Below are 15,004 nucleotides of genomic sequence, written 5' to 3' on the forward strand. Positions count from 1 at the left end.
TAAGACAATCGTCACTCGTAAGACAGGAGCACTGCTTGAATGAAATTAATGACCGAAATTATTAAAAGGAAAGCGAGTTGTAGACAGAACAATATACCACGGACCGGACGTGACAGGTTGCAGCGCGTGAACCTTGCAGTTGCTCTGATTTGGGGAAACTGACCGGCGGCGCGCTTGCCGCAGGTGCGGATGGCTCGAGGCAGGGATTGCCCCACCCCACCCCGCTACTGTCGCCTCCGTCTAACGCGCATCTCCCCTGATTCGGTTTCTCGAATTTTCTTACCGCCAATTTTTAGCGTCTGTCTGAAAGAAGGAGAAAGCTTCCCGCTCGCACACAAACACACACACACCCTCGCCAACACCCTGCCTGACTTGGCTCACAGGTTGAGATTTGTCCATTTGCTCCTGTTGCCAGATCTACCAGCGAACACCTTGGAACTCAACTACTCAACTCTTGAGTTTCAGCGATTTTTTTAATAGGATGCTTATTCTGCCGTGCTAAGGAGGAACGTCGTATGAACATTCGAGAGTTGCCAAATTTCCTTCAATAAAATGTTTATTCATGAGGAAAATTATGTATTAATATTTTTCCTTGAAATTTTTGATAGTTTTAGATTAAATTACAAACAAAATTATCTGAGAAATCGGTAGACAAATATTCAAAAATCGTCCTGGATTTTAGAAATTTGCCAGGAGAAATTTTGCAACGCCTAAAGGCTCATACGGCGTTTTTTCTTAGCACGGCAGTATTGGAAGGAAGCCGTATTACGTATTTCTTTTCAACGGTGTTAGTCCGCAACCACATATCTCGGTTTGCGACGTTGCAGACTTCCTATTACACTTTATTTTTAATTAAATGAAAAACTGCTCAAAGTCAATAATTGTGAACCTCCATGATTTTTAGCAGTGCGAAGAAAATTCTGCGGAAAATTCAAGAAATGATGTCGATTTGTTCTCCCTGGAAAAAAAATAAAATAAAATAGGAGCGGTGATTTTCAAACACCACCAACGAAATACGTGGTTGCGGACTTGCATTGTCGATTTATGCTTTTAGGTTTATGCTACATACATCATATCCTGCAGTATTTGGATCACATTAAACAAAAAGGATCCAACTCGATTACGGTGTTGTAAAATCTTGCGTCCTCATCTTTATCTGAATTTTTATCTTGCCAAGTTGCCAAATAATGTTTAATTTTAAAGGAAAGCTGTCGTGAAAATTTTATAATGGTAAAAAAATCGATGCCCAGTGGGTAACCACTTATCTCCGTTTGCAACGTTGCAGACTTCCTGTCATACTTTATATTTTCATCGAAAATCTTGACAACTTAATATCTTGAAAACTTCCTTCGGTTTTTCTCCTTTATTAACATAGTATTCTGCAGCAATTTCAAATTACATAGTTGACTTGTTTCTCTTCGAAAAAGTAAAATAAGAGCATAGATTTTGAAACACCCTCATGGAGATAGGTGGTTTCGCACTTGAGCCATCGATATATTCACTATTTTTCATAGAAAAAAAAAATTGCACGATTTTGAAAATACTGAAGCGAGATTGCTCCCCTCGGTTAAATGCAGTTTATTTAGGTGTCCTTAAAAACTACAGGAACTTCCTGCATACTTAATTTTTTTACATGAAAAAAAATTTAACCTCATTTTCCGAAAACTATCAGGAAGTTGATTTTACCACTCGGTGAAAAATAATCTATGAAAGTCTGAGGCAATACTGCCGTGCTAAGGAAGAGCGCCGTATGAGCCCTCAGACGTTGCCGAGTTTCCTCCGATAAAAACCGAATTTACTGGGAAAATTGTGAATATTATTTTCCAAAATTTTCAGGCAATTTTGTACGCAATTTAATCTAAAATATCTGAAAATTTCAAGGACAAGGCGCATGAATGTCATCAAAAATTCATGTTTTTTAAAGGGAAATTTGTCAACACTCGAATGCTCATACGACGTTTTTCCTTAGCACGGCAGAATAGCTTTGGTTTGTTCTTCTTGATAAAATAAAGGCGAGGCGGAGATTTTGAAACTCCGCAAACGAGGAGTACTTTCCTGCAGTTTCATCGTCGAAATGCTGTAGGTATCAGTGATTTGCCATGGTCTATGTTAGGGGGTCGTTCATAAAAAACTTATAGCGCTGGTTTCGGGTGCGTTTGGAGGGAGGGGGTTCAGGGCGTTACATAACGCCACACGTAATTTTTTTCTTTTTTCTCTCATTTTAAAGAGGATTATTTCTTCTCTGTGTCTTTCCATATTGTTTGGTTGTGTTTCATTTTAATTCGTTTGAAAAATAGTTTTATTTGCTGCATTATTCACCTACATTTTTCTTAGAATTTTATGATTGAAAAATACTTCGACCACGGATTTTGCCTTTAGTCTCCCCCCCCCCCTCCTTCTCTGACTCCACTTGGACACGGAAATGTCAGATTTTGAGTGTTCAGTTGGACTGCATTTTGCAATTTGGAGCTATAAATTCTGACTCATCTGAAAAAAACACCTATGTGCATATGGAAACTAATTGCACTTGCGTTGTTTTTAAACCGGGCTAGAATTTATAATTCCAAATTGCAAAATGTAGTCCAGTTGATCCATAAGATGAATTGAATTTAACTCCTATAAAAGATTGTATTCTTGAATCATTCCAATTTTTTTCCTTTTGTTGAGTACTTCATTCGCTGGAAAAAAGGCTCTTGGATCCAGAGTCAAGACTCTTAAAAAAAATTGACAAGAGAAAATATTATTGATTTGGAGATTCAATTGGATTTTTGCTTGAATCAAAAGGGTGTCCGCTCGGATTATACAGTGGCTTGGGTCTCTATTCAAGCACAAATCCGATTAAACAAGTATATTTTCTCGTCAAATTTTTTAAGAGTCAAAACTTCGGATCTAGGAGACTTTTTATTTCCAGTGCTCATCACTACTGCCGTGCTAAGGAAAAACGCTGTATGAGCCTTCAGGCGTTGCCAAATTTCCTTTCATATAACGCACATTTTCTGGTAAACTCAAGAATATTTTCCTTCTAATTTTTCAGATAATTTTGTTCGCAATTTAAACTGAAGTTCCCGAAAATATCAAGGAACAATATTCATAATTTTCCTCAAAAATAAACATTTTATTGAAGTAAATTTGGCAACCCTCGAATGTTCATACGGCGTTCTTTCTTAGCACGGCAGACTAGGGGGTACATCCTGAGACCGCTTCGCGATCTAACCCCCCCCCCCCCCCCCCCGAAGTGCTTTGCGCTTCAGGCGTTATGCGTTACACGCGTTGCCCTCACGACTTTCTGCGTAGAGTATGATTTATTTTTATTTTTGTTTATTTTGTAGTGTTTCATTTTGCGGATGGATCTAGTTTCAAAAATATTTCCTCCCTTTAATTTTTTTTCGCACCAATCCATACCTATTAATATTTCGCTCCGGATTTGAATTCCAAACTTCCCGCTTTGCGAATGATTTTTTACGCGATCTTCTAAAGAGAAAATAAGTGAAATTTTTTCTAGTTTAAACCTATTAAAAGCACCAAAATTTCTGCCTTGAAAGAGCGAAATTCGTCGTGTCTAAAGAAAAAATTAGAGTTGACTGAGTGCCGCACAGTGGAACGAGTCTTTGGAAGAAGTCGGACATGATATTTTTGACAAAAAATTACAAAATTTTACGTTCATCTCGTCACATTTATAATTTTAAAGGATGCTTTTTATAGAAAATTTCACGCGAAAACCAATGAAACTACTTTTAAAATATCAACATTTCATATTATTGAAGGTATACAATTTTAAAGTCGTTAAATAATGTCCGACGTCTCCTATTGACTCGATCCACTGTCTGCCGTGACTACGCAAAAACTGACGTCATTCTCGGCATAACAGCAGTAAATTCAGCAGCATCTATCCTCCCGTTGTGTAACCATTACCGAGCGATGGAGTACCAGCGAAACTTTCGAAAAATAATTTCATTCAAAATTCGGCTAACATGTTTTAAATGCACGGAAAAAACGGGTTCAGGGTCGGGACCTGCGGCGTAGGGCCCGGTGGTCCCTGGCGGAGAAACTCGTGTATCCTGTAAATTTTTATGTTTTTAATTTTTGACTTTTAAAAATACACACCGGTCGTATGAAGTGATTCGTGAACTCCCAACGCTCGATGAAGTGTAATAATGAAAGGCGGGTCGTGTGCCATGCGCGCTGCACTGAAAAAAAAAAATTCTCGGCGTTTTTACCACGGTCCGTTGGTACCTTTACCATCTCACTTTTTTACCAATTATTGGTAATTTTACCAAGACAGGCTGGTAAGCTTACCTACAAACATGTATTTTTACTGTTTTTTTTCTCAGGTAAGAATACCACTTTTATTGGTAATCAATTCCCGGTAACTTTGCCATTTTATCTCGGTAATTGTTCGGTTTCACCTACAAAATAATAATCATTAGAAATCCAATCACAGTGATGAACCCGGGAGCAAAAAGCTCCGCTGAATTCCATTGGCCCCAGCCTCAGAATGAACGCGAGGCAGCGCACCAATCACGAGCCGCGCGCGGGCGCGAAATTCAAAACGTCCAAAACTTAGTCTCCACAGCGCCCGCCAAGTTCAATCTCGCCTAGCGGTGCTCCCGCGAAGTTCAAACTCGCATAGCGGTACTCCCGCCAATTTCTCACACAGCGCTCGCGTCGACCAATCACAGCCAAGCTCGCGGCAACGCTCTCTCACGCGACCGGTATAAATACTGGGACGCTGCGCTCCATGAATTCACTTCTAAGTGATGCGCCGTCCGATCAACACCCAGTCTCCAGATCCAGCCAAGCAGCGAAGCAAGCTAATCAAGACCTAGGAAACGAAGACTCAACCAAGTTCAAGCAGCAGCCAGAAAGGAAACCCGAACCCAAGTCAAGAATCAAGTTCCTCGAGCAAGGTCAAGGAGCGAATTTGGCGAGCAAGCTGAATCAACCCATCTATAGCGATCGGAGCGGCTAATCTCTCAGGGTCATCACGAAATCAACTTTAATATTCCACTTTTGGCAGTCCTATCTAAATTCACCCAGGAAAAATTTCAAGACATCTCTAACTAAATTCACGTTTGTATCAAATCCTCCTACCGGAGAAGCCGATTCATTATGAATCCGGAGTAAAAGTAAGTGCAATAGCACAGAGTAGTATTCAAAATTTCAAGTCCTTCTGACTTTCCTGCGCAAAGCAGAAGCCGGCGCATTACGTGCCTGGTGGCCCTTCAGGTCTCCTACCCATGGTAGTAGCCGGCTCACTTTGAGCCTGGTAAAAATAAAATCACCTAGGACAGGATCCTTCTGATCAATAAAAAATAGTCTCTCACTTGAAAACCGCATATATTATTCCATTTTCTCTTTCTTTTCGATCCTTTCATTCTTTGATCTCTCGGTACAATCACCTCCAACCTTTTAGGTCTAGCACATGTTTCCTCACCATTTTTGAGCCGTCATCCCATATTCTTTGGTCCCTCGGAAACCTATCACTTTTTGGCTACACTCATTTTTTCTGGTATTTTTTTGACCCGCTCAATCCTTACAGTAATTCTACCACAGTCGATAAAAAATATTGGCGTTTTTACGAAGGTCCAGTAAAATTAACGAGAAAGTTCAATAATTTCACCGAGATTTCTCGGTAAAATTACCAATTCCATAAATGGTAACTTTACCAAGAAAAAACTGGATCAAGTAGGACCCTGAATTCTTGGTAATTTTACCCTTTTCTCAGTAAATACACCGAGATTTTTTTTTTTCAGTGTGTGGACGGCAATTTCAAGTCAGACAGATGCTTTGCAGTGCCCTACAATTGGATTTATTTCTGCCAAACATAATCATGTGCGTAAAGACATGAGCCCTGAGACCCATAAAAATTTATGCATAACAGGGTTCACGTCATAATGCACTTAGTTCCATTCGGCAGAGATACGTCCAATTTGGTCGGTGGGCGCGGATGTTCTTTGGAGCAACTATTTAAACTCTCCGGAGATCAAATTGCATACTCAACGAAATGAAGGAGCTTCAAATGATTGCGCTGGTCGGCTTTACGGCCGTGGTCGGAAATACGATTCGATCCCGATGAACTATTCTGATCAGAATTAATAAATGGTCTTGTCTTTGCACGCGATACAACGAAAAGCACATTCCACTGGTCCTCAGAGCGAAGACGTCAAGGTTTTTTCACAGTCTAGCTGTGAAAAAAACGTTTCGCGCTGACAGCACGCCGCGGCTCTCCCGGCAGGCGGGTGGTGACCGATTTTTTGCAGGAAGAGGTCCCTCAGGATGCGTCAAAAAAATTTGGCCGCCATCTTTGATTTGGAGCGCCCCCTTTGACTGGGGAGGTCTTGTAGAGTTCATTTATGAAATCTAATCCATTCTGACACGAAATATGGCGTCCATCGAATCACCTTAACTCCTGCAAAACACCAGTAAGTCCACACAATTCCGCGAGCATCAATCTAACATAATTTTTTCTAAATTTATTACCAGACGTTGTCTTAAATTTTAATTGCATCGGGTGGTTAAGGTTTACTTCTTTGAATAGTTTGAATTTCCTGATACATTGATCATTTAAATAGGATTTTTTCTATGGTCTATAATTTTTTTTTTTTTTTTTTTTTTTTTTTTTTTTTGAAGGAGAACGAATCAATTTCAGTTCTTGTTTTCACAGGGATGTCCTAGCAAAGAGAAGAACAATCACGGAAGTTTTCAAGAATTGACACTGATTAGTTTTCCATATAGGAAATAAAGAACGGTCGCTCTCTTTATTGAGGAGGACTGAAGAGACCGGCCGACTTCGTCATATAATATAGAGAGGTCTCGTTTTAACGGTAGTCGAACAAAAGAAGACGGCTGAACTCTGAAATCAGTGAATCAATAGAATAGACAAAGGTATAACCATTCGGCGAGCTGAATCTAAAAATTTGTAGGTAAAGCGAGAGATAAAGGAGACAAAAAGGATGTGGAGGGATCCTATTGGTGTAAGCGGCTGGTTGAAATGGACAAACGAGGTAGGTATAATAGCCTTACTAACGGCAACCCACGGGAGACCCTATGGTTATTCCATAGTTTTCTTCCTTGGTCTGCAAAAACCACTTGTTTCAACCGACAGCATAGCTCCATACAACTTATGCCTTCTTTGTCTATCGATTTGTCTACATGTCAATTTGTCTATCAATTTCAACAACTAGCCCGCTGCAGTGCAAAATCTCTACGATCAAATCCCTCGATCCTAAACGGAGAAAAAAACTGCGTGCGTGGGACCCCAAGTTTAGGTCATATGGATCTCTGAAGTTTTCAGATTGAGCATCTGAACACTTGAGGTCTAGCTATCGAGGTTCGGATCACACATCTGAAACTTCAGTTCTTACATCTGAAGTACTTCGGTTTTCACATGCATCCGAAAAACTTCGGTTCTTACATCTGAAGTACTTCAGACGTAAGAACTGAAGTACTTCAGATGTAAGAACTGAAGTTTCAGATGTCAGACCTGAACTTTGGCAGCTAGACCTTAAGTATTCAGATGCTCAATCCGATTCAGAGATCCATATGACCTAAACTTCGGGTCCCACGCACGAAATTTTTTTTCTCTGTGTGTGAATGCAACTGCACTGATCGGAAATGGCGTACACACTCTGTCGCCCACAGCAAGAACGCCGTAACTCCACTCAAAATGTTTTCCTTTTTTCCAGCACGAGCATTGCTCTATTACAAGAAAATTCAATTGCCATAAGACTTTATTTCTTCATTTTTAGTTCCTAATGGTGTGGCGAAGTTGTATTGAATAAGTAAAGGATGAATATTGGTTAGGTTTTCTGTAAAACAGCATTTTGTCCGAAAAAAATTGAAAATATGTTGAATGGAGATACGGCGTTTTTACTTCGGACGGTAGCTCTGTGGTCCATGTTGGGTCCGGCATGTTGTCCAGGCAAATAAGGAAAAGAGCCTGCAAAAATCCCGGGTAGCAATGTTTACATTGATACCTACGTAATTTTTGACGCTGAATTCGAATTACAACTTTGCACCAAAAAATTCGGACCGGAAAGTTGCCACATCTGGCAAAAATGGCCTAAAATGGGCCTAAATTAATCTGACGATAAAATTAGTTATTTTCAGAAATAAAAGTCGTTAAATTTCCTAGAAATAAGTTCCGATACGTTTTTTTGCTCAAGGCAAAATCAAGCGCGCTGGCGGGCTCCGAACTTTGAAAAATGAGCAAAAATTGTGTTTCCGCGGTTTTTGCCCGATGTCTGCTGTTTTAATCGTCTGACGAGTAATTTCTGGACAAATTAAGTGAAGGTGATAAAATTTACACTTAGTAAAATGAATTGATGTAAATAATAACGAACTCAACACATTACAGTATGCGCAATTTTCGCATATTTTACAAAGTTCGGAGTCCGCTAGCGCGCTTGATTTTGCCTTGAGCAAAAAAGTAAAAAGGAACTTCTTTATAGGAAATTTAACTAGCTTTATTCCCGAAAACAACTAATTTTATAGTCAGATAAATTTTTGGCAAGTTACAGACCATAACCCGGAAAAAGGGCCGATTTCAGGTCATTTTAGCCAAATTTGGCAACTTTCCGGTCCGAATTTTTTGGTGCAAAGTTGAAATTCGGATTTAGCGTCAAAAATTACGTAGGAATCAATGAAAACATTGCTACCCGGGATTTTTGCAGGCTATGGTCCCTTTTTTGGCTCATTTGCCTGGACTGATGAGAAATAACGAAATTTCAATTATTAAGGCGCGCACCGCGCGCCGTAGTGAACGCGCAATGCGTGAAGTATTTCTGTAGTCTTGCAGGCGCCAATATGTGTTATTCACGCCGCGCCGCGCGTCGACCGCAACAAGCACCGCGTGTTCGGCGCGATCAGTTGGATCAAAGAGACAGTTGGTCAAAAATTGATCAGTTGGTCAGTCAAATGCACCTCGGCTCTGAGAGATCGTGACCGGAAATCACTTAAAAACTAGGGAAAGGTGAAGCTCTAAGGGCTGACGAGAGATTGAACTTGTAACTTTGAAACAATTCATGTTGCACAGAACTGATACTACTATCAGCATTAATCTTGACTATAAACTTTAGGAATGGAGAGAAAGATGTGGTGTGATGGGCAGACATAAGATAACACGAGGGCAATGCCTTCACATAACTATACTAAAATTAATCTTGTATACCACCCATTAAGACATAAAAGAAATTCCGTAGCAAAGCTCGCGCATGTAGCAAATCCATGGAATAACAGGTAGTGTACTCTCGGTGAAAGACCATGATAACCAGGTTTTTTTTTTATTATTATTATTCCAATTAATTAATTAGGTACATTTATGTTACATTTTGGTTTCTTCTTTTGAGTTTTAGAGTCAAATCAATTTTATAAACTACGGCTTCTATTTGTAAATTTAACACTCTATTTATTTTTCTACAGTTCTTGAAACTGCATGGGTTTTTACTTGAATGGATTCTTCAAACACTTCAATAACGATCCACGTAGAAATCGGGAAAATATTTGGATGTCGTGCGACCGGAGTAGAAAGTCATGCCTCTATCATCGGGGTAGCGTCTGGTGTCTGGCGCTTCATAATCATATTTATCCTCTGAAAACAGAAAAATGAAAAAAAGACAGTTTTCACACCCCAAATATCATCATTTCCACATGCTTAATTATCTTTTTTTAAATATAATAACTTGAGCTTACTTTTATAGTGTTAACTTGTTTATTTTGTTTCTCACCTTGTAACAAGGTCTTCTGTCTTCGGTCATGTAAATCTGGCGCCCTAAATCCACGCGTATCCAAATGTAGTTGCTTCAATCCAGATGTTTCAACGAGTATTTGCCTGCAATTAATCACAAATATATCATCATATATACAAACTTCGAAGCCTCCGAAATGTGCATATCTGGTAACGCTTAGTTCCAGCGTTCTACCGGGCCGATTCTCTTGATTTTTGCGGCTATCGACAGGCAATTGGACATATTTCCATCAAACGGAACCAAGCGCCAATTTGAGTTCCTTTTGAGGAATTTAGAATCCCAGATAGCGCGTTCTGTCAAACGGACCTAAGCGCCATGGAAATGCATTGCGAGTATAGGACGGAATAAGCCGGACGCCCGATTCCGCCGCCAATCCAAGCCCCCCTCTACCTTCCTCACCCTGTGGCGCTTAGGTCCGTTTGATAGAAATACGTCCAATTGTCTCTAGATGAGCCCGCTTAATTCAAATTTTGAAAATATGGCCCAAGTTTTTCTTTATATTACGTGGTAAAGTTGCAAATTCTCCCATTTAAACATTGTACATTTTTATTTTTTGCCATAGTTCGTTTGAGCGTTCTACTGGACCGATTTTCATAATTTTTGCGGTTATCGACAGGTTATAAACACCATTTTAAAATATTAAAGAAAAAATAATCGCTCTTCTCATGATTGAACTCTTACAAGAATTTGTTGACTGAATTTTTCTGAAAACATTCAATTTTACGGCTTACCTCGGAATAATCACTTTTTCGTTCTCCTCTATCATTTTCTTTTCAATGTCGTCCGCATTTTCCTGCCCTGTTCTGCTCACATAAGTTTCAACCCTCTCTGCATTTTCGTACCTTGGATTTTTGAATAACTGAGATAAAACAAAATTTAAAAATGAAATGAAATGAAAACGGGTATACTTATTTCTTGTTTATGCGTTACGTTGGAGAAATATTAAAAATGGACAAACCCTCATATGAAAATACCCCTTTCTCGGTAAAGACACGCAAAAATGCGATTTTGTTGTCTTATTTTGTGTCGATTTCTCACGATCAAGCGTGAGAGCTCAGCCGAGCACAATTCATCGAAATGCCCAAAGAAATTATCGGCAATCCAACAGTATAGCAAAACATATGCATTTTAATCACAGGAAAATGTCCGCAGATATTTTGTATATGATGCTCAACTATTATTAGGCCACCTGCTTGTGCAAGACGATAGATGCAGTACAGTGGCGTGGCGAGCTTTGCGATATATCGATTAATCTGCCATTTAAATCTATGGGAAAGGATCGATAAACAGAGTGTTCGCAACGAACTCCTTTAAATCGATTCTTTACCACAGCTTCAAATGGGAAAATATCGATAATTGATCATTCACGCCTCGCCACTGATGCAGTAGCTATTACACTGGTGTGGTGATACAACGTGAAACGTGAACCCGTATGCGGAATGGAAATGGTTTCAAGAAATCAATTTTCATAGGGTTTTTTGGGCTTTGCAGGATTGATTAATATACAGGGTTATTCAAAAGTCATGCACCACTGGCTATGAGGGGGGGTGGCCATTTGAAATTTTTGAGTTGCCCCTCGCCCCCCTCCCCCTGAGGGAGCCAAAAACTGGAAATTACCTAAAAAATTGTCTCCTTCGATATGAGGAAAAACGTCATAAACCGCAAGTCGATATCTTAATTAGAACTATAAAGTTTTGGCCAATGGTGCGTGACTTTTGAATAACCCTGTATGGCTCGTTGAAAAGCCCAAAGAAGTGCTTAAGGATTCTATTCTCCGGTGTACTTTAGCTGCATTAGTTTAGAATCACCGGTAACTGCTAGTGCTAGTAATGTCTAAAAGTACTAGTAATGTCTGTAATTTGTAAACTTACTTTCAGGACGATCCTCATGGCTGAAGAATTGAATTTTTAAATACGAGTAGAAAAAATTTATTTTGAATAGAGTGATGAGACAGTTGTGATATCCTTAATCATCATTATAATTTATTAATTTTTATTCTGTAATTTAAAATGTAAATTACTTACTGTAAACCAGGCTGATCTAATCGCTTCGTTGTTTTCCTCTTTGGTATTCTGTTCTGCGAGTGATATCACCTGCTTGTGTACTTTACTTTCTGCTATTGATTCAGCTGCATGTTGAAGCAAAAAAATTAATTTCAAAATCAATAAAGCATGTGAAATGTCAAATATTTGGTCCGATTTTAAATTAAAAAAACACCTTTGAATCGTGTTCTCTGTTCAAGCCATTGAGTTCATGTTGTTCAAGAATGATTTAATTATAATAATAAACAATTCGTACCTCCATTCAATGTGTACAAAGGGAGTACCAAAAGAGATATCGCCTTCATCGAAATCATCCTGTTGAATTAAGATTGTTCACCACGGCCACACTTAAGTGTTAAAATAAAAATTTAGAACAATAATTTTAATTTTTATCTTTGAGAGTCTCGGGTCGAGATGGAAGTATGGAAAATAATTTTTCTGTAGAGCGCAGCTCTTAAAATATGATGGTCTCCTTATTTATCTCATTGGTGCACAATTGAACGAACCATGCCAGAAGAGCTCCATCAAATGCTTGAATCAAATTCCAATTGGTTTCTCCGTCTCTGATTGGCTCTGATTAAATCACACACTTTCGAATAGATTACATTTTCACCGTTTGCTAAGATTATGAGCATGAACTTTGATGGACCAGGAAACTAAGGACACATCGAGAACAGAATGAGAGATGGAATGGAGGAAATGACTCGGGAATGAATTGATCAAAGATTACAAAAAACGTTACGGACTTTACAATTTGTCTGGACGTATGTGACACCACATAACTGTGTCATGTCATAACTCTCCTCATAAAGAAACTCCATGAATGGTTAAAGGAGTTTTAATTGGTAAGCCACAGTGGCGCTCTCTTGACACACCAGATAACCAAACATTTCTGTGCAGCGCAAAAGAGCCAATTTTTCAAGTAAAAAAATGATTTTTCAGGCCAGTCAAAATTTCAGAATTTCCTTAGTCGCTTCATTTGAGTTTTGGTGAATTGTCAAGAAAAAGAGTTAAAATAGATTAAATATGGCAACATAGTGCTTATCACGAATATCATTTTGAAAATTAATTGATTGATCATAGTGCAGTGCATCAATTAATTGTTTGGGTGTTTTTTTTTTTTTTCTTTTTTTTTTTTTTTTTTTTTTTTTTTTACGCTATGTTCAATCATATCATAGGCTCCACTTGCTGCCATCAATGGAGCAATATGGACCATCCGTGTAATGTTTCTTCAATTATTACAGTGTTGCGACATTCTAAAAATGGCCACAAATGTTGCTTTCTAGATATGTCATAACTTGAGAGATTAGATCAAGGATTCGATGCATCTACTGTAATCTAAACACGTGCTCTGGATTGTTAAAAACACTATTCACATTACACCAACAGCTAGAGCATTAACCAACAGTTGCACTCTTGAAATAGATTATATTTTAACGATATTGAAAGATCCTTTTATTTGCAAGTGATTAACAAAAGTGAAGTGCAATGGCAGCCACACACCATGGGACCATGTTTGTTGTTGTTGTTGTTTTTTTTTTATGTGTTTTACTTGAACATGGCGCCAGCTCTCCCATTTACATTACGACTCTATGTACTATCGCCGAATTTAGTTTCACGCAGAGTCTCTGGCGACTATTTAGCGACGGCGCGGCGCGGCGCGTTGCCTGATAACGCTCTCATGAAGACGCACTTGTTCCTCTGTGAGCGCGTAGTCACTAACACAGACGCACATGAAACACACACAGATATTTTCGCTCATTGACCGTGAGAATTCACGTTTTTGGCTCTTTGGAATGTAAACAAAGATTCGTAATGACTTATCGCGCATCGATTCCAATTCTCACTTGCCTCTTGTTCGTGTGACTAGAGCAAGGAAGAAAGGACCTCATTCCAAATTGTCCGTTTCAACCTTGGCCTGATCTTCGAAATATTTTCAAAGTTGATAGAGGATCTCCTCCCGAGTCTAAAACACTGACGCTTTCATAAATCGGACGATCACGGAGGGAGGGGGAGGGGAGTCAAAGTAAAAAAATTAAACTCGCATATCTCGCTAACGCTTTGTCGTAGAAAGATGATATTGGTCTACAAATGTAGAGAAAACCACCAGCTTTCAGGCGATAATTACAAAATTGGTCCATTTTGGAAATTTCATCCATTGTTGCCACGTTGCCGAAGTTAAAATGTTCAGTTTTTCACCTTTTTAGCTGTGACGTTGAAGGAATCGCACAAAAAGTAATCTAACTATTTTTTGATGAAAGTAGACCGTTTAAGCTTTAAAACAAGCACAAGTTCATCCTGGAGAAACAAGTTGGAGGAGAGATATGATTTTTCAAAGTGGATGTGGTACACTTGGACCTGGTTTGTTCCGAGTCCCAAGATCACCAAATGCCCCCAAACCAATCACGAATTGCAAGGTTGTGCATTGTTTATACCCTATTATAGCTAATTTCCGAAGAAAATTATTGAAAAAGAACAAAATATCAAGACATATGAATGTTACAAGACTAGCCTGAGCTGACTCTCGCTGCATCAACAAAAATTCATGCCTTTTTTTCAAATCGTTTCTGTAGGATGGATTTAAATTTAAAAAGCTCAAATGGCACGATTTTGTTAGCAATTCCTCTTTTTTCCTCTTATTTCTACCCAGCGAACCGTTGAAGGTAAACATACATTTTTTTATGATCGAAAACTTTGATTTCTCTGTATCCATTGCATATTAATCATTTATCCTGATCTTGTCATTTTTGACGAATGAGTTTATCTAGGAGTGACCTATAAAGGTCGCCCCAGCTAAAATTTGAAAATTTGAACTACGGCAACGTGAAAGCAATGGATGACATTTTCAAAATGGACCAATTTTGTCATCATTGTCTGAAAGGTGGTGGTTTTCTCTATATTTTGAGATTAAGATCGTCGTTTTATGACAAACCGTTCACGATAAATGCGAGTTGAAATATTTACCTTTGAACCCTTTTTTCTCTATCCGTACTTGTTGGATTTCAAAAATCGTCGGTGTTTTGGACTTGGAAAGTGATCCTCTATCGCGAAAAATTAAAAGCGCGATGACGTGAGTCGTGAGGCGTGAATTCGCAATATGCTCTTCTCTAGGCTGTTAGTCAGATCCGCGAGAAAAGTTAAAAAGCGAGGCCGGATTACGTTTTTCCTACCTTCGGCTGTGTTGCTCACGTAGCCTTTGAAGCACCACTACAAGTG

At 38.9% G+C, this 15,004-nt stretch overlaps 1 protein-coding gene and 1 long non-coding RNA gene across 3 annotated transcripts in view; one reads left to right on the plus strand and one right to left on the minus strand.

Annotated features, from left to right (window-relative positions):
- The window catches only part of LOC140224841 (uncharacterized), a 165,358-nt gene that overhangs the window by 99,931 nt on the left and 50,423 nt on the right, over positions 1 to 15,004 (plus strand). The window lies entirely within an intron of this gene.
- On the minus strand, positions 9,317 to 12,328 carry LOC109043715 (uncharacterized). Of its 2 annotated transcripts, none has more exons than XM_072302050.1 (5): positions 12,295 to 12,328; positions 11,771 to 11,874; positions 10,478 to 10,605; positions 9,726 to 9,829; positions 9,317 to 9,589 (listed from the first exon to the last, which is right to left on the minus strand). In XM_072302050.1, exons 1-5 carry the CDS (start codon positions 12,311 to 12,313, stop codon positions 9,468 to 9,470), a joined length of 477 nt encoding a protein of 158 aa, XP_072158151.1. In that variant the 5' UTR covers positions 12,314 to 12,328; the 3' UTR covers positions 9,317 to 9,467. The 2 variants fall into 2 exon arrangements, with proteins under 2 accessions (XP_072158151.1, XP_018916555.2); XM_019061010.2 differs by lacking the exon at positions 12,295 to 12,328 and adding an exon at positions 12,045 to 12,287.

This window comes from Bemisia tabaci, chromosome 6 (genome assembly GCF_918797505.1).
Source record: "Bemisia tabaci chromosome 6, PGI_BMITA_v3".
NCBI classification, from domain to species: Eukaryota; Metazoa; Arthropoda; class Insecta; order Hemiptera; family Aleyrodidae; genus Bemisia; species Bemisia tabaci.

Bases quoted from the DNA above. Each gene is read 5' to 3' on its own strand.
- LOC109043715 (XM_019061010.2), bottom strand. From the start codon at position 12,102: ATGATTTCGATGAAGGCGATATCTCTTTTGGTACTCCCTTTGTACACA. The intron at 11,875-12,044 runs GTACGAATTGTT...TTCAACATGCAG, and splicing joins TTTGTACACATTGAATGGAG to CTGAATCAATAGCAGAAAGT. The intron at 9,830-10,477 runs GTAAGCCGTAAA...GATTAATTGCAG, and splicing joins GAAAAAGTGATTATTCCGAG to GCAAATACTCGTTGAAACAT.